General features: G+C 39.8%; 2 protein-coding genes across 2 annotated transcripts in view; both read left to right on the top strand.

Moving 5' to 3' along the window:
- The window catches only part of atp13a2 (ATPase cation transporting 13A2), a 59,638-nt gene that overhangs the window by 15,071 nt on the left and 25,194 nt on the right, over positions 1-19,373 (top strand). The gene's annotated exons all lie outside the window — the stretch shown is intronic.
- On the top strand, positions 163-19,224 carry tmem240a (transmembrane protein 240a). Its single transcript, XM_077578125.1, has 4 exons — positions 163-369; positions 718-824; positions 9,892-10,100; positions 17,416-19,224. Exons 1-4 carry the CDS (start codon positions 313-315, stop codon positions 17,568-17,570), a joined length of 528 nt encoding a protein of 175 aa, XP_077434251.1. The 5' UTR covers positions 163-312; the 3' UTR covers positions 17,571-19,224.

Genomic DNA, 19,373 nt, shown 5'->3' with positions numbered 1-19,373 from the left:
ATTTGATTTCCAAGATGGATTGAAAAAGGATCAGATCCCTTTGCATTCGTAATTAGGAGACAGCCGCATCCGAGACACCGGGGAGGGGGTGTCGTTGGACGGCGAGGGCCCACTGCTGCTTCCCGTGGAACGAAGGAGGACACCGGAGAAGGAAGGGGAGGGAGGGAGGGGAGGGGTGCCCCGGGTAGCCTTCACCGGGTACACCGGGAGCCAGGGGCTGTGCGGCGGCTCCATGAGGAGGAAGAGCCCTGCAGAGCCCAGCCGGTGTAGAGAGAGAGAGAGGACCAGTGGTGGGCCAGTTTGGAAGTTTGGATGCATATGATCACAACCACCATGATTTTTATGATTCTGGGTGCTTCAGTTGTAATGGTAAGACTGTGATCGACACACACCCTACACATGCCCCCCATGCATGGTGGTGGCGTTTTACTAAATCAAATGCAACCTTGCAGTCGCTCAATTTAAGTTTGCTTGCCTTTATAATCACCTTCCTTCATAAATAAATAATCCATTTTCAGCCATGCCCCCCTCCTCCACCTTCTTCTCCCCCATGCTCCTCCTGCTCATCTTAGAATCTGGAGGGTCTTCTTTCTGTTTTTAACCTCTCCTTGTGAAGCTTGTTTTTTTCCTGTATATTTTTGTGAGAGAATTTAGTTCCTTTTTTTTTTTTTTTTTTTTGCTCGTCATGTCCCAGCTGACTGGCATGTGCGTTTTCAGGCGATCGCCTGTTTAATGGACATGAACGCACTACTGGATCGCTTTCACAACTACATCCTGCCACATCTACGAGGGGAGGACCGCGTCTGTCACTGCAACTGTGGGAGGTAATAAACGCCGTCGTGTGCGTACGATGCTCTTTTTCATGCTTTACCCATCGATTTCTTATGAGGAGGCCCGGGGGCGGGGGAAGCGGAGGGGTGGTTGTGGGTGCGATTGAGCTCCGCAAAGCTGTCTGTTGTCTCCGTTTATTCCAACACAGAAACACTGGTGGTCGAGGCGTGTTTTGCATGCGTCGACTGTACGCCTTTGCTGCATGCAGCCTTGCCAAGGTGTGTGTCGGAGGCGCCAAAAATAGGTGATGGAGTGTGAGCCTGCACATGCACTCTGTACGCCTTATACGGGCCTAAAAAATAAAGCTGGATACGATAAAAGGGTGGATGAGGTTGAAGATGTGCTAAGAGAGAGTAATGTTGGGTGTTGTGGGGGGGCAGCAGCAGCAGCAGCAGCAGCAGCAGCAGCAGCAGCAGCAGCAGCAGCAGTCAACTCATCCATGTATTCATTAATGTGCACTAGAATGCATTTCTATTAACTGGAAGGGTGTCAGATACTGCAGGGCAAACATTGTCCTCTTTTCTGGACTGTTGCATCCATTCAGGGTGAATTTGATATTAAAACAGCAGGCTTCATATACATTATAGTACTTGCCACAACATTAAGTACACTAATTAGATTCAACTTAAGGGCAGTATTGAAAAAAATCTACCTTAATTTGGTGTTAATTTAAAACGTTTACAATGGGGATTCAACAGCATTGCATCACAGAGCTCTTGGTAATATTTGTACCCCCCTTTAGGTAAGTCAATTTGATTTAGCATTTTTTTTCTCAAAGAGGACTCACAAAGTGCTTCACATAGTTATTAAATAGCCATGCATACATAAAATGCACAAGTAGACAATTTTACAGTTAATGGGTGAGTTTATAATTTTAAAAACACCTTTTGTCATGTTAGTTAAAACAGTGATTTAATACTCGAGTAAATGATAAATGTAACCTGTGAAAAAAAATATATTTTGGCCCCCTCTCCAATTTGAAAAAAACAACAACACAGAACCCGAGGACATTTAACCAATCAGATTCAGAGACAGAAGGCGTGACTTCGAAGTGTCAATCTCATGTCGCACACTTGTGGGAACACCCTGCGTCATCACACAAAATAAAACTTCAATCAAGTACAATTGAGTGTTTTTCATTCATTGTGATTTTTCAGGGGTACAAGGTAACAGGTCAGCGTGAGGCTGTGGGGTTGTGCCTGTTAGTGTGTGACAAATAATTGACACCTTGTTCCTCATACCTTCTGTCTCCAATTGCAGGGATCCAGACTGCCCCTAAATAATTGCACTCCCCTAAATTCAAGATTTTTCATCCACTTGCGCTTGTGCAACTTGTAAATTTGCAATTAAAAAAAATAAAATAAAATTGTTGCTGGCGAGATGGTTTGCCACTGTTAAAGCAAACAGCAAGGAGCTTAATTAATTACTAAAGCATCGTTTTGTTAGTCATTTGGTATAATTTCGGGTTTGCAACATCAAACAGTGAGCAACAGTCCGAAGTTGAAACCAAAGTGAATAGCACAACTGAATTATTGCAGAATGTAAAATAGACACACAGCAGTGAATGAGCAGAATTATTTCACATCAGATTTACTTAAGACAAGGAGCCTATAAAGGAGTCGCTCGCTCTAAACATTGTCAACGTTGCCCGTCCAAAAGCCTCATCCTGAATAAACTTGTCCTTATTCACCGTTTTCATGTCACTTTTTTACACGACTACTTCCTGTGGTGGAATTTCACAATAAGAGAGCAACCGGAAGTTTAAACATTAGAGCAGAAATTAGCTCTCTGTATGCAAGTGCCCTATTTAATAAGGGTTTTCAAGGGGGAGGGGGGGGGGGCATTATGACAGGGCATACAATGTAAAGCCTCACGTTGTTGACAGTCTTAGATTATTTCTCAAAAAATGTCAGTAATCGAAACTAGGCAACCTAACTGACATGTAACAGGAGTGCTCAATACTCTTCGTAGGATTTTGCTGACATTTTCGGGGTAATTTTGTTTGGAGGCATTACCTTTCATTCATGTTATGTTCGGTGATAGTTTAGCTGTTACTTATTAATCCCAAAGGGGATTTTTTTATGTTGTATTGTTGGGCATGTATTAGGGGTTGTGTTTAAAGGGTCATGTCAGAGTTTTTAATATTGTCTTTGTCCTCTGATTTGTCGTAGTATTGAAGGGGGAAAAAATGAATTCAAATCATCAAATCAGAAATGGAATTTCTGGGGTGTTGATTGGCTAATGTGTGAAAAGAGGCGGTTCTTGGAGTTATCTCATGCAAATCTATAGGTTTCACATAACTCTTGTAATCGCTCAACAATGGCAAGGAGGATTACCAGTGCTTACTTTCTCCCTAACAAACCTAGTGTGCGGTAAATCTTGATAATGAGTCCAAATGGTTTTGCTATTAATGGCCATGGCGAAAAAAAGGCATGAAATGAGTTGCTGCATATTATAAATAATACAGTGAAATGTGAATTTCTGCTTTGCAGTTCAATTTACAGTGCGCCCCTAAAATTTTTATTTAAGGGTGACTGTGCTTTAATCTGAAGGTCTGGATTGGTTATTTTTCCTCGGACGTGGTGGTTTTTGTATATCAAATTGATGGCACAAGAGACCAGAGGAGGCCACAGATGGCTGTTTTTTTCCCCATAGATCATAATATTTATTAAGTGCTACAGCCAAATTGTAATGACTGTTTTTGCAAATATGATTTTTTTTTTTTTAAAGTGTTTACATCAATATATACTGTAAATACATCAAAACATAAAAACAGTCTCGATCCAATGCCTGCCAAAAGAAATGTGTTTTTCTATTACTTTTATAAATATCCAATTATTTTTAACTCAAAATGTAAGTGCATTCCACAATTTGGCGGGAACAGACTGAAAGGCTCTAACACCTTTAGTTTTTAATTTTGTATGAGTGGCATTAAGTAAAAGGCAGACAGCAGTCACTGAACAAGATAATGAAATGATACAAAGTCCTAAAATGAACAAGGAGTTAGTGCAAGGACGACAGAACAGTGACGTGACGTGACATGGCTGAACCTATTAACTTAAAACATTAATCTAACAATGTGATCCTAATACTTCTACATTTTGTAGCCCAAAAAAGTTGCCAAACTATTACAACCAGCGTCAGAAAATTTGTGGAAGGAATCACAGAGTAGTTTTTATAGTGAACCACCTGGACGTTCGGGCAAATTCCTGCTCGACCAGGCTACAATATCCGATGTTTACATTCCAGGTTCCACCGGTCAAGACAAAAATACAGTGTATACAGTACAGATATATTTTTAACAATACTTAACCATATTTAATATGTTACACGCTGTTTGTACAAAATAGCACATGAAGGAAGCTTAACACAGTCACAAGTGTTACTTGTAACAGCAACAAAGCATGATGGGAAAGCCTCTTCAGCCTTACTGTTGCTGTCATAAAATTAGCGTTAGTCCCTTAAGTAGTGCACCTGAAGTAGTGTGTTTTCAAAATAAGAGCAATATCAGGAATTGCTGTGTTAGTTGATCTTAATCTTGCTGTTTTAACAGTAGTTGGTAAATCTACCTACCATGTTAAGTGTTAAATGTCTTATGTTTTATGGATACTTGCCTATGGGTACCTTTTTCTCCTTTTGCACATTTTAACTATTTATCTTTTCATACTGGTTTATATAAACACTGATCATGATCATGTAAACACATTCAATTGCAAATTTATTTTGGATCAAAACCCCAGAGTTATCACAATATGATATTGTATTCTGACAGCAACAATCACTAATACAATTGATTCGATAGTGTTTCTCTATTTTGGTATAGGATTTTCTCCTCTGTGCCATTTTAGCAAATAGCCTTCAGCATAGGTGTCAAACTCCGGTCCTCAAGGACCGCAGTCCCGCAGGTTTTGGAGGTTTCCCTCTTCCAACACAAGCTGATTCCAATCAGAAGGATCGTTATCAGGCTTATGCAGAGCTTGCTGATGAGCTGATTATATATCAACTGTGTTGGAGAACGGAAACATCAAAAACCTGCAGGACTGCGGCCCTCTAGGACTGGAGTTTGACACCTATGGCCTACAGTATATTCTCTAATGTCAAACAAAATTTGACTTCTGTTTGTTTGGCTTTAGAAAAAAAACCTCATTCAAAATAATCAATTAAACTGTGAGGAAAAGCGGTTAAGAAAATGGATGGATGGATGTTGCCATCATAAAAACGTTTTTCTCTGTACAGGCAATGTTGTAAGCAACATTCTAACAATTTTAAATGTTATCATCAAATAAGTTAACTTCTTTAAGTTAGTAAGATTCAAAATCAACATTCATGGCTCTATTTTTATGAACAGTGTAAATGCAGCGCCGCATGTGGCATAGGTCTGCGCAAAGGCGAATTAGACTCGGTGTTGCAGATGCGCGTAGGCCAGTGGATCTGATAGAGGGAAGCCTGCACCGCTGTGAGGATGGTCAGAGCTCTCTTTAATCATAGTCAATCAAAGTGGTTCCTCTCATTCTCTTTAAAGTAGAAGTCAAGCTTAAAATTCTTGACAATAATATGCTATATGTGACCTCACTAGTCTAAACATGACATTCTGATTAATATTACATTTTTGGAATATGAGTTAAGCAGCAAAATGCAGCCGTTTTTATCCATCTCTGGGGGCGGCCATTTTGCCACTTGCTGTCGACTGAAGATAACATCAATGTTGTTCAGGCAACAACCAATCATAGCTCACTTGTTTTCTGAAGCTGCGCTGTGGTTGGTTGTTACCTGAGACCTGAGCAACATTGATGTCATCTTCAGTCGACAGCAAGTGGTAAAATGGCTGCCCTCTGAAATGGATTTTGCTGCTTAACTCATATTCTACTAATATTCCACTAACACAATATTAACCAGAATACCATATAGACTAGTGGGGCTGCATAGAACATATCAGTGTCCCCGCCCAAAAATTGGGGGTTGACGTCCTCTTTAATTGTGGTGCAGTAGTCGTGCACTAGAGTCTCGACATGGTGGAGACCACATCTGCGCCATGAAAGTGGGCACTTGGAGATTGACCTCTAATCCTAGGCGTACCTAATCAATTGGCCAAGATGGCCGCCGCCCTGGGTGGGCAGAGTGGCAAGAATCCTGGGCGTACCTAATCAATTGGCCAAGATGGTCGCTGTCCTGGGTGGGCAGAGTGGCGAGAATCCTGGGCGTACCTAATCATTTGTCCAAGATAATATTATTATTAATAGTAGTAGTAATAGTATTTGCAATAGTAGTAGTCATACATAGGCCAAGCTTTGAGTACACGGAAAAAAAGGGGGTGAGTTGAGCTAAACAGTGAGAGAGATAACAGGCAGCCCTGAATGGCTGAGGCAGTTGCTATGCAGAAGTGAGAGACCTGGCAGTATAGCCAAAAAAGCGCTATTTAAATAGTAGTCCATTCCATCATATATATATATTTAAAAAAGTGCTTTTATTTTTGAAATTTTTTTTTGTTTTAATTGTAAATGAGCTGAACAGTTTAGAATTGGAACGATTGGAATCGGTCAAGAAGTGTGGAAGTTAAGCCATAAATCAACATAAACTAAAAGTTTGCTAGTGTCGCTTTAAGAAACATGCACATTCACGCACACACATTTGACTTTAACTTGTTGGACACATTACGCACACACATTGTCCTTCAACTGAGTTGCTGCTGTCTGCAGTTGAAGATATAAAGCAGTTAAAATGTGTGCAACGCCTCGTTATTGGGGACACAACAGGTACCTATTATTGTGGCAGGGGAGTGGATACTATTTTTTATTTTTTTTTAAAAAATTTTTGTCTTAACATTAAAACATACAGATTGACAGGTTCTAGTTATATTTCTGTATCATTTGTTACACCTTAAAATACAGTCACATAACGATGCATGTACAGCAAATGCATGTGCAATACCTTTAACTTACATCACTGGGCTATGCACACGATTGATTGTCCCATCAATATTCGGTCAAGTGTGTCTGGTGCATGACTTGTGCAGACGTGGGCTGATCCACCTGAAGAGTGTGATCGTGTCACGGTGCCCATATGGTTCACCTTGTCATCCTGGAGGACACAGTCGGTGTCTTTCATTTAGGGACCTCCATCACTCTGTTTTGAAATGAAGCGTAGCATAGATGCCTGTCTCTTTTTTTCTTCTTCTTTTGTTCAAAATTTTCAGGCTTTTTAACAATTCTCCTGAATCTCTTACACAAATATTAGATTAATCTATACAAGTGTATTACATAAGAGTATTTTTTTTAAGTGTTACCAAATATCAGAATAAGAAATGTGTTATTCCATACAGCATTTTAAATTCCAGTATTCTGTTTTATGTTATAGGTTTATTGCATAATTATCAGAACAACCAATTATAACAACATTCAACACCAGTACTTCATCTCACATCTTGTTATAGATTTATTATAAAAAGATCAGAATAACATGTTTGACTTCCAGTATATACCACAAGTATTCTGTGTATCAAGAAGTTTTGATGGATTACAAAAACTAATATTCCTTATACAACTCCCCAGTTCAAATGCAAGGTTTTTGTGATATATGTGTGTGTGTGTATATATATATATATATATATATATATATATATATATATATATATATATATATATATATATATATATATACTGAGACCACTTGCTGTATGAGATTGTGCACATTTGTACAACTACTAAAATATTGCTTTTTGTATTTAATTTAGTTGTACAGGTTATAAATCATATTGATGGTAGAAAAAGTTTGGAAGTGATTTATCTTGATTTTGTAAATATTGCAAAAAAAACTGGAATTTGTATGAGTTGTGTATCCATTGTAAATATGCTGAACAAGTACAGTATTCTGTCTTCCAACATGTTAGGTTTGTTACAGAAATATAATAAAAATATTTGTACAAACATGGTCTACGTATATAGAATTTTTTAACCTAATTCTGGTTACTTAATTCCGTCTGTTAGCGAGAGCCACTACATCATGATAACTTACATTGATGTTTCTGCATTTATTATTATATTATATTATTAGTATGGGATTTTTTTTAATGGGCTTTAGGTGAACTGATGAATACACACACGCTCGCACGCACGCACACGCACATACACATACTAAAAAAAAAAATATATATATGTATATATATGTGTGTATATGTATATATATGTATATATATTTAAAAAATATATATATATATATATATTTGTACATTTAAATTAGAGCTGTCAAAGTTGTAACTCATTGATTAATCACAAAAAATTATGACTTAGCTTGACAGCGGATGGTTACGCTAAAGCTAGCAGTAGCACAGTTGTTTGTACAATAAACATACATATTAACTGCATTTTAAGTAAAGGATTTAAAAAAACGTTTGCGTACGATGTTCAGAATATTTGTTTTTTTTTCATCTTTAATTATGCAAGTAATTAACTGAGGATGAGAGTGTGCATGCAGTGAATCAAAAAATGTGGAAGGCATCCTCATAACATTAAATGTAGAAAGAATTAACACAAAATAGGTGTTCTTCAAATTTAGTGGGCACATTTTTTTGATAAAAAGCCTTTTTAATTAAGTGATTAATCATAATTAATCAAAATTCTAAAATGTGTTTCATCTGATTAAAAAAATAGTTTGACAGCTCTAATTTAAATATACAGTATTCAATATTATGATTCTGTCTCACAACAGAGTGGAGGAAGCGCTTGTTTAGTGTAGCAAAGATCTTACAAAACCATTTTGAATTTTTTTTTTTTTTGAAACAGTGAATAATGTGTAGAAGTATTCAATTTGGTAGCAATCCAGATGAAGAGTATTTGGCTGGAGTTCTCTCCTACTTTCACGTTTATCTTCATATTACAATACTATACAACGTACGCCAAGATTCATTGTAATTCGATTCACTCGGTGTCCTGTTGACCGATGTTAAACTGAATGACAATGAAGTCTATTGCGTGCCAAACTAGATGTTTGGTGTTGTTAATGGATCTTAGTTGGTGGCATTTCCCACCAAGAGAATGAAATATCTGATCTACAGGATTAGATTTCCACTTTTTATATTTGCAATTAAAATGGGAATCACCCGCAAGCCTGTAGGAGCTGAGAACATGATAAAGCGGTGGACAAGAAACACAAATAAAACAATCAGGAAGAACAAACTATCAAAGACTCAAAGGAATTGGAACAAACAGAACTCTAGACTCTAGACTCTAGAGACTGCATGGCAACGAAGAACAAAGAAAACTGGAGTGACAGAAAAAAAAAAGAAGCACATCTGGTAGAACAACAGTGATGTGTAGGGACCACAAGAAGAAAAGTTTCTCATTTAAACAAGTTGAGTGCAGTGGTTGTGTGGTTAGTGTGTCTTCTTCACAGTCACATACGTTTAATGTTTGTATCAAAGTTTGGGACTCCTAGCCTAATTGTTGTTTGCATGCTCTCCCTTGCTACATACAGTCTGCGGGGACCTTGTCATGATTTTTCAATCGCTATATGATGCCAGTATAAGCTTTGCATTTGTTTGGTCATTATTTGGTCATTAACATGTAAAGTTTCAGGAGAGGGGGAGTGGCGGATTAGTGGTCGATAGGTTCTGGGTTTGAATCTCAGCTCTTGTTGGGTTCATTGAGGACACTGGTTCATAAGTATGAGTGTGAATGGCTGTTTGTCGATATGTACCCTGCGATTGGCTAGCGACGAGTACAGAGAAAAATGGATGGCTAAGTCAGTGGTACCTTCATTTATGGTAACTTTATGGCCATCGGGGTATATTATGTATATATTAGGACTCCAGATGGTACAGAAAATGGATGGATGGGTTATTTTTTTGCTTTTTTGGGAGTGGGGTTGGGGGTGGGGGCGGTTTCTAGGGGCTACATTGGTGCTAGCGTATTGCTAGCAACTGTATGTAGCCTACTATTTACTGTTAAAAAAACGTATTTAGAAAAAGTCATTAGAACAACATTAGTGATGGCCTAAGCCTTTTGAACACTACGGTACATACCGTATCACACAGTAGATCTAACAGGTATCTGTCTTTCCCTACAGACATCATGTCCACTATGTCATTCCGTACGACGGGGACCATTCGCTGGTGGACTCCTCAGAGAACTACTTTGTAAGTGACAGTGTGACCAAGCAGGAGATGGACTTGATGCTGGGCCTGCTGCTGGGCTTCTGCATCAGCTGGCTCTTGCTGTGGCTGGACGGCGTCCTGCACTGCGCCGTCAGAGCCTGGAGGTCGAGCCGCTACTACGGTAAGACGCCCTTTGGTTCTGGACCCACTCGGGTCTCACTGCCGACAGTCTAACGTTTGATACTTTGACATGGGGAAAGTGAAGGTTGAACACAAGTCATTCTAGGATGTTGAATTTCAGGAAATGCTTGCATTGGGAAAAAATGGAAATAGAAATCATTTGCTCCAGCCTTGTAGTGTGATGATTTGACCACTGTTCGTAAAACATGAAAACAATAAAACTATCAGTCGTTAAGGGAAATTTGTCTGAAAGACTTGTAAAGGGTAATAATAAAAAGGCTGACATATGCTTAGGCATAATAATGCGTCCGACATTAATATTATCCAAATTATTGCGAGTTTTGTTATGATATTTTCAAACTAGGATTATCACATGTCCACTCATGTGCTCTAAATATTGGTGACAATCAGTCGCGTTTGTTAGACATCAAGTGACATCTTGTTTTGTGTCTACGTGGCAATGAGAGAGTTGACGTTGCGACCTGAGTAGAAAAAATGTTGTGACTTTCATTCTAGTATTTTCAGACTATGCTTAGCACGTGGCGGCACGGTGACTGGTTAGCACGTCCGCCTCCCAGTGCAGAGGACGTGAGATCGAGTCTGGGCTTTGGACTTCCTGGGTGGAGTTTGCATGTTCTTCCCGTGCTTGCGTGGGTTTCCTCCCACGTTCCAAAGACATGCCTGACATGTTAATTGAACACTCCAAATTGTCTATAAGTGTGGATGGTTGTTCGTCTCGGTGTGCCCTGCGATTGGCTGGCAACCGGTTCAGGGTGTACTCCGCCTACTGCCCGAAGCCAGCTGGGATAGGCTCCAGCGACACCCACCGCTACCCTTGTGAGGACAAGCGGTTAAGAAAATGGATGGATGGATTAGCACATGAGTGTACATGTACTCATTTTTAGTCTCGGCAGTAAACACAATTTTGGTGACTTAAAGAGAAGCTAAGAATAGTACGTGATTGCTCCTGTGATTTCAATAATCTGCAAACACATTGTTGTTTAAATATAAGGGTTAAAAAATAAATAAATAAATAAATAAATAAATACAAGGGTTAAAGCTGGGGAATAAATAGTTGTGGCTTGGGCTTATAGTCCAAAACATTTTTCTGCGAAATTAACCTGCATCTCTCATCCTCTCAAGACAAACACTGAGCGACATGTCATACTTGACGTTTCCTTTTCTTGAAGGGTCGAGTAGATACCAAAACACAGTTAGGGCGCACACATGCAGAGAGAATGGACATTTTATCTTGCTGATGATTATCCGCTGTCAAAACAATTGGTCATTCATCTGAACAACCTTGTCAGTTCTAATATTGCTTAAGTGGCGCTTTGTGACCTGGATCTCACTTTGGAACAAACTGTGTGTTGCGCACTTTTTGATGCTTTTTCAGTGCTGTATTATAACCACTATGTCATCAGTGACATCCTGCACGATCTAATGAGATGAAGTATAAACTACATTAAATGCATGTATGACAAGAGGATAGCAGAGAGTCAATTTCTGCCTCTCAAAACTCCAGTTCCCATCCATTCCATACATCCATCTTTTCTATAGTGCTTATCCTGGAGTCTATCCCAGCTGACTTTGGGCAAAAAGCAGACCACACTCTGACCTGGCTGCCAGTCAAACACAGGGCACAAATAGAGACAGACAATCATTCACACTAACATTCAGACCGTCACTGAGCGGGAAATGAACCCACGCTGCACACTGACTCAAGTCAAGTCAGGGGAGTGAAGCCCTTTACTCTAAGTGACAGTCCAGTGCCCCACAGGACTAATTATTTGACTCCAATGTCAATCGTTGTGGCCTACTTTCTTTAGTTCCAAAAAGTACAGATATGCTCTGAATCAATCGCTGATGGTGCTGATGGTACATTCATCTTCGGTTCGGTTACTTTTCATTGACGGTGTGAATGTGAGAGTGAATTTTTGTCTGTTTCTACAGTATACAGTATGTGCGTGCCTTACAAGTGGCTGGCAATCAGTGTAGGGTGTCTGCCTCTTGCTTGAAGTCATCTTAGATAGGCTTCAGCTCCCCACAATTCTGAACTGGATAAACAGCATAGAAAATGGATGAATGGAGTTTCTGAACCCTTAAACGTCCCATTAGTGGAACCACCCAAGTCACACACAATGATGTACAATGATGATTTCCGTTATTAAAATGCTATACAGTGGAACCTAGTTTTTTGATCCAGTTCTTAATACCACCGCTACAATATCGCAATTTTAGAAAGTTTAGAAACCAACAAAACTATATAAAAAAACGCAATGTAAGAGCATGCAACTGCGCCACGAGCATGTCTTGGAGGAGCAATTCATTTATCGAATAACAACACTACCAGTCTCACTGTACTGGAAGCTGAGCAGCAAAAGGAACACTGTCAAATTAAGATGAGCAATTGTTGGTAAACACAATGTATTCTTGCATAGAAACAATTCAGCATTTGCACATTTGCTACTTTTTTTTTTAAAAACAGACCCTCATTATTATTATTAATGTTCAAGCCAAAGCCCTGTCTAATATAAAACATTTACTTTGGTGCCATCTTGTGGCATATTGGTGTCAAGGTTGAAATTCGGGGACAGCTTCATTCAATCAGGCCATAGCCTTGCCTAATTGAAAAAAGTGCTTGTACGCCATCTTGTGGTATTTATGGACAATTACAAGCTTTTTTGGGTGGGGGACAATAAGTAATGGATTTTCTCTACTCACAGCAGTGCTCGGTTCTCACTGAAAATTAATACAACTTCATCGAACAACTATTATAATTTAGGTTATAAATAGAGAGAGAAGAGAAGCAGAGAAGGTCTTGCTGGCCCTAACCGCTCACCATAATTTTGTGTTACACACGTTCATGTATTTATATGGCCTGAAAGTGACCCCAGTCCCACATTCTGCATCATCATTATCTACATTTTCCCACACCATATGCTTGGATCCAATTAAGAATGATCGTTTTGTGCCCTTATTTGCTTTTTACCCTTAAAGCTGTTCAATGTGCTCTCTGATTGCGCAATAGCCAGTGAGCTGGATAATAGAACATCCACGACGTTCTTATGTTTGAACGGCCATCTGCTTTTGCATCTAAATATGGAACATATTCAGTCGTTTGGCACAAACAGGCAGGAAGTTCTGCAAACAGAACATTCTATGCAAGCTGGGGCTTCTGTCCCTCAGTTTTTTAAAGTTAATAGACAAGTTGGTGGCACCGATTAACTTTCAACTTTTTTTGGATTTAAAACAAATCTTTCCCATAGGAAATAATGAATATCATATTCCAGGGTCAACTATTCCCATCATAACAACGTTATTTACTGTGCACACAATGCACAGCCGATAAAGGCAAGTACCGGTAACAAGTAAGTTTGGTTGTTAAATACATTTCACTTTTTAATATTTGAATATTTTTAGGGGGCAGCACGGTGGCTGACTGGTTAGCACGTCCGCCTCCCAGTGCAGAGGACGTGAGATCGAGTCCGGGCTTCGGCCTTCCTGGGTGGAGTTTGCATGTTCTCCCCGTGCTTGCGTGGGTTTTCACCGGGTACTCCGGTTTCCTCCCACATTCCAAAGACATGCATGGCAGGTTAATTGAACACTCCAAAATTGTCCCTAGGTGTGATTGTGAGAGTGGTTGTTCGTCTCTGTGTGCCCTGCGATTGGCTGGCAACCAGTTCAGGGTGTACCCCGCCTACTGCCCGAAGCCAGCTGGGATAGGCTCCAGCACCCCCTGCGACCCTTGTGAGGAAAAGCAGCTAAGAAAATGGATGGATGGAGGATATTTTTAGGGGCAGCATGCACACGTGCCTTACAGTTCTGAGGTTCGATTTGGGGCCAATTGCGAGTGCAAACTTGAAATCCTGTACCAGCGCTGTATGGTGGTATTGAACTCAGTTCAACTCATTTCACAATAAGCGTCAGTTTAGCAAATAATGTATATTAAAAAGAGGCTTCAAGCTGTTTAATGCCATTCCCAGTTTAAGTTAACTGAGTCTGTTACACTAAACATAGAACAAAAATAATTAACGTGTATTTTTTTTAAAACAATGCAGCTTCACCTTATGGAAAGTCTGTGTAGCTCAATGCTAACAATGCAAAACACCATTGACATGCTAATTGTTAAATAGTCACTATTTCAGAAGCAATGCATTTGACCAATTTAACAGTACTTTCAGGCATATGTTCTTTATCCTCTACGAAAAATGACTAATATTACAGTATCTTACTAAATCACTTACAGTAGTAGTAGAAAAACAATTCTAATCTTCTTTGTTTGTGTCTGCATGACATATGTGCAGTAATATAATGTACATTAGGAGCATCACAATGAATTAGATTGTAGCATTAAATCATGATGCACAAATGGTTTAATCTTTTACATTCTATTTAATTTTGTTACTACGATACTCTATGCTTTTATAATGCATAATCTTACATTGAGTACTACTTGTCCTCATTAAAAACACAAACACAAAAATGTTTGTTTTTGGGGAGGAGGCTGGGATGGATTAATGGCATTTCCTTTCATTTCAATGCAGAAGATGATTTGAGATTTCGACTGTTTTGATTTATGACGCCGTCACCGAACAATTTAAACTTGTATCTAAAGGCACAACTATATACTGTATGAAAGTAGCAATCCTATTCATTCTATTCCATTCATTTAACCACATACTGTAGAAGGACGAATAAGTGAAACAATAAAATTCACATAAAACACAACATACATAAAATACTGGTAGTAGATACTAATTGCAATAATACAAAATGTTAGGACACTCACACAACAATCAGTGCATTATCGGATGGAAATGCAAAAAAACAGAAAGTTGAAAGCCCATAGTATGATGAACAGTTTCTTTTTTTTTAGTTTGGGAATGCCCCCTGTGTGTAAAAACGTGTGTGCGACGCTGATGCTGGGTCATACTCATTTAGCCCCACAGCGATGAAGAGTGGAGGTGAGGCCCACAACAAGAGGAAGGATTTCAGTGTGTATGTGTGTGTGTGCAGTGCAGTTGGTGGTGGTGGTGGAGGAGGGAGGTTCAGGATGAAGGTGCTGTCACATTCCCACCCCCACGTACACACCACTCTCTCCTCAACCCATTCTAAAAATAGAATAAGAGCAAGTGAACAGCTGGAATGGCAAGTGAGGAAGACACACGCATCCGCGTGCGCACACACACCGGGTTGCTGGAATTTTCCCATTTCTTATACAACGCTCGATGTTCTGTAAATATCTTATAACAAGACGAAAAAAACAACGCAATAATTGCAAAGTTCTTCCCCGCAACTGGAAATGATTAAAAGAAAGAAAATTTCTAAGCTGTGCACTGTCATCTCCATTCTTTTATTCAAATGAGAGACCTGTCTTTGTTTGCCCCTCTTTTCCTTTGGATACCCTTCAGAGCAGTCCTTGTGGACAGCATGGCCCATTCACAGCTATAAATAACTCACCCCCGTCCCCCACCACCCCCACCCCCACCACCCTCCATCCCGCGCACACACCCCATCCTCACTCAACTCCACCGCCATGGCCGCCGCTTCTCCTCCTCGTCCTCCTCCCGCTCATCCTTTAGCTGGGCCATTTGCGGTCTAGGCCCTTCCCTCCTCCTGTCGCCGAGGGCCTCGCCTCACCTCCTTCACTTTACAACCTGACAAGAGAAAATGTCTGCCCCACTCCTCACCTCACACCCCCAAATTTCATCAGTGTCGAGCCCTGGGTGACCACTGGTCTACATCTACATGACTTTCATGCCACCAAATGATCTATGTAATACTGCATTGTAATTTCATGTTGAATGGAGTTTGAATTAGGATCATGTAGACAGGCCTTAGTTAATCACACAGTGTAATTCCACTTGAATAAATAAATGCCTTGCCTCAAATAAACCAATTTGAATTGAAAAATCAGTTTTGGAAAAAAAAATGGAAAATCAGTTTTTATTGTATAGTTTTGTATATGCATGTATAGAGAAACAGACTATAATAGAATAAGTTCAGCTTTGTGTTAAAAATATCAAAAAATAAAGCAGATCTCTTAACGCAGCATCAAAAAGTTGTCTGTGTTAACTTTTGGTCTGTAATTGTTCATTCAAGGTTCATATCCTTCATAAGAAGACCAAAAAGTTCTCTTGACTGCCGGGCTGAAATATAATTTTAACCTTCATATCTATGATAGGGTATCATAAGAAATAAATCCGGGACAGTGCACCCTGCCAGTGTGAGAAAGCTCCCTTGTACTTCCCAGAATTAAATGTTATTAGAGTGATGATGAAGCTGGAGGCTAAACGACCTCCACGACTCCAGTCCAAAGTCTGTGAGAGTGCAATAAGTCATTTTTATGCTGCGCAAATGAGTGAAACTTTAATGCGAGTGATTCTGGGTCATTTTGTGCAAGTGGCCCCTCCCAGCATAAGAAAAGCTGCGCTTAGGAGTGCCTTCATTTTTAAATGATTGCTGTTGAAACATGGACAGTGTAATTTGCATATTTCACCAGTGACTACGTTTACATGCAGTCAATAACCTTTTGAAAACCCGAATATTGACAATATTCAGGTTTTGAAAGGCCATGTAAATGTACCCAAATATGCTCTTATTCATTTTTTAAAACCGTACCAATAGCGCTTACGCCTTAAGCACTTATCCTGGTGGAAGAAAGTTTGTTCTGAAGGTATTATTTGATTACTATATTAAATGTAATCTTTGCGTGTTCGAAATAATTGCAGATGAGATCTGATGAAGAAGCTTCTTTTGCAAAAGATTTATTTTAGGAGCTCCTAAAAGACACAAGACATGCTTACATTCAAAGGTGATGTTAAGCCTCGAGTGTGTCAATATGAAAACACACAGTCGTTTTATAGATGAAAAAAGCATACTCCTCCTCTGAGGCTGGGTTAGTAATTATAATAGACAGACAAGTGATTTACTGACATGTTTACTCCAGTTCCCCGTCCAAAGCCGGAAATATATGATTAGACAGGTACTACCATGCGACCTAGAATCCCTCAGACCCACAGTGTTATCACCATGAGAACTTGAGAACATGACTCCCAGGTGCATTCCTATCTCACCAGCTGGAAGGGAGTGAAAAGTGTTATTCATTACAATACAGTTAATATGTCCAATATATGTTTATAAGTAAATTCATAAACAGTAAAAATATGAATAGAAAATGTTAAATGTCTTCAGTTCCCACCAATTGCATATCACTTAGACAAGCTCTCAATCATTTACTTCCTTTCCGCCGTGTTCCTGTTATTTATATACATTATCGGCGCATCACATCCGCTCGCATCTGTCTTCTCCAGATACGCCGTCTTGGTCGTGGCTGCCGCAGTTCTGCAACCTTCGAGAGTTGCGTCGCAGGGCCCAGCTCCGACAGTTGGACGACTCCAGTGGCAACATGGTGCACATCAAGCAGAAGCTCTACCACAACGGCCACCCAAGTCCACGTCATCTCTGACTCAACAGCAGAAACACAACCAAACCTGAGCCTGTCCGTCCAGAATCTTCCTTTCACCCGGCCCCAAACCTCACGGCAGGTGGCCTCACGGGAGCCCTCACGCACCCCGCATAACGTTGCCCTCTGAAAAGCCCCAAGAGAACTTTCCTCGGTCCGACGCAGGCCCCCATCAGCACCAGAGAAAGTCCCAGATGAATCAAATTGGGTCCAACATTTTGGGAGCAGGAACAAAAAAAAAATAAACATTTTTAAGGGTGTTTTTTTTCTGTATAGAGACATTTTATGTGTTCATTGTTTAACTTGGCATGCTCTTTTAGAACAGGGTACGATGTGGGCAGTGTTTGCTTTTTTATTTTGGGTGGGAGAGTTGTTGCTTTGGGGGGCGGGAGTGAATGCGACTTTTGGGTGGGTGGGTTTTTGTGATGTTAGATTGCTGCTTGTGTACATAGGTATAAATATGGATGGGGTGGGGGGTAAAAAAAAGAATAAGGGGAGAGGTGTTTCATGATGCTTAACACTAATGATTGGCTTGGTGGGTCCAGATCACAGCAACAGAACAGGAATATGAATCTGTTTTAAAACTGGAAGTGAGAACGTGAAATTCTGCCAAAAAAGAGACAGATGAATTAGCTTTATAGTGAATTAACTGAATGTAATATTTTTTTCCTGTAAATATGTGAGGGTGAGGGAACGAAAAGGGTTGTGGTTTGGGTTCTCTTTGCTACATGTTATTATCATTTGTGAGAATACACAAGAATAGAGCATAAGTGCTAACTGATTTCACATATATAGACCCTTTTCATTTTCCAAACACATCACTATAGGATTAAAGACCCTGTGAATTAAATTCATATATTTGTTTCTAAATCCATACATGTTTATAGATAATTGCTGAAAACACTCACTTGTGTATACCATTAAACTGTTTTCACTATTTAAGTTTTCCTGATTTGATTGTGGCAAAAAAAAAAAAAAAACTCCCCACAAAGAACATCGCTTTTGCTCACATTAGTGGCAATTGTGAGTTGTCAGTTACTTGTTATTATTAGTTGGCTCAAGCCTGCTAGCTCATTAGCTAGCAGTCGCTAGCTCGTGAGGTAGCTGGTGGCTAGCACCTCTCGTCGTAGCATGGAATGCCCCACAGCGATCCAGCTGGTGGCTTTTAGTGAATATATTTTTGCGGCTCATACATGTACAAATGTGTTTGATCAGTGACTGTACACTTAAATAAACTCCACAGTCCGCTCATTTCCCTCCCCTCAAAAAGAAGTTTATAGTTTGGGTCAAATAGCTTCTGTGTTGCTGTAGACTTCACTATACCACGACAGACAACACCTTTACAATAGGTACTAGGTGTGGCATCTGTAAAGATATTTATATTTATTTATTTTTGGAGAAAGTGCTGTAAACATTTCAACAGTGACCTAAAAGTACTTAGCGCGCGCACACACACACACACACACACACACACACACACACACACACACACACACACAGACATTTATGTAATCCCCTCTCACTTGTCACCATCGCAAATTAGGCGCAGGGAACCCTCACCACATCCCCGCTCGCCCACCCTCTTCCTGTCCAGACATTGCTGTTGTGAGGATGAAATGTCTGTTTTATTAAAAGTGCCATTGAAGCACAGCAGTGACCTCTGATGTTTGATTGTGTCAATACAACCACACTCATATTGGTGCTTCTAAGAATGACAGAAATTTCAGTCAATGGGGTATGAATTAATGGGCCCAGTACTATAACTAGATGAACCTATGGATGCATTTCTTTAAAAATAAAAATAAT

The sequence above is a fragment of the Vanacampus margaritifer genome, chromosome 1 (assembly GCF_051991255.1).
Source record: "Vanacampus margaritifer isolate UIUO_Vmar chromosome 1, RoL_Vmar_1.0, whole genome shotgun sequence".
NCBI lineage: Eukaryota > Metazoa > Chordata > Actinopteri > Syngnathiformes > Syngnathidae > Vanacampus > Vanacampus margaritifer.
The sequence above is the reverse complement of the archived record's forward strand: the minus strand, read 5'-3'. Positions and strand labels throughout refer to the sequence as shown.

Bases quoted from the DNA above. Each gene is read 5' to 3' on its own strand.
- tmem240a (XM_077578125.1), top strand. From the start codon at position 313: ATGCATATGATCACAACCACCATGATTTTTATGATTCTGGGTGCTTCA. The intron at 370-717 runs GTAAGACTGTGA...GTGCGTTTTCAG, and splicing joins TGGGTGCTTCAGTTGTAATG to GCGATCGCCTGTTTAATGGA. The intron at 825-9,891 runs GTAATAAACGCC...CTTTCCCTACAG, and splicing joins TGTCACTGCAACTGTGGGAG to ACATCATGTCCACTATGTCA.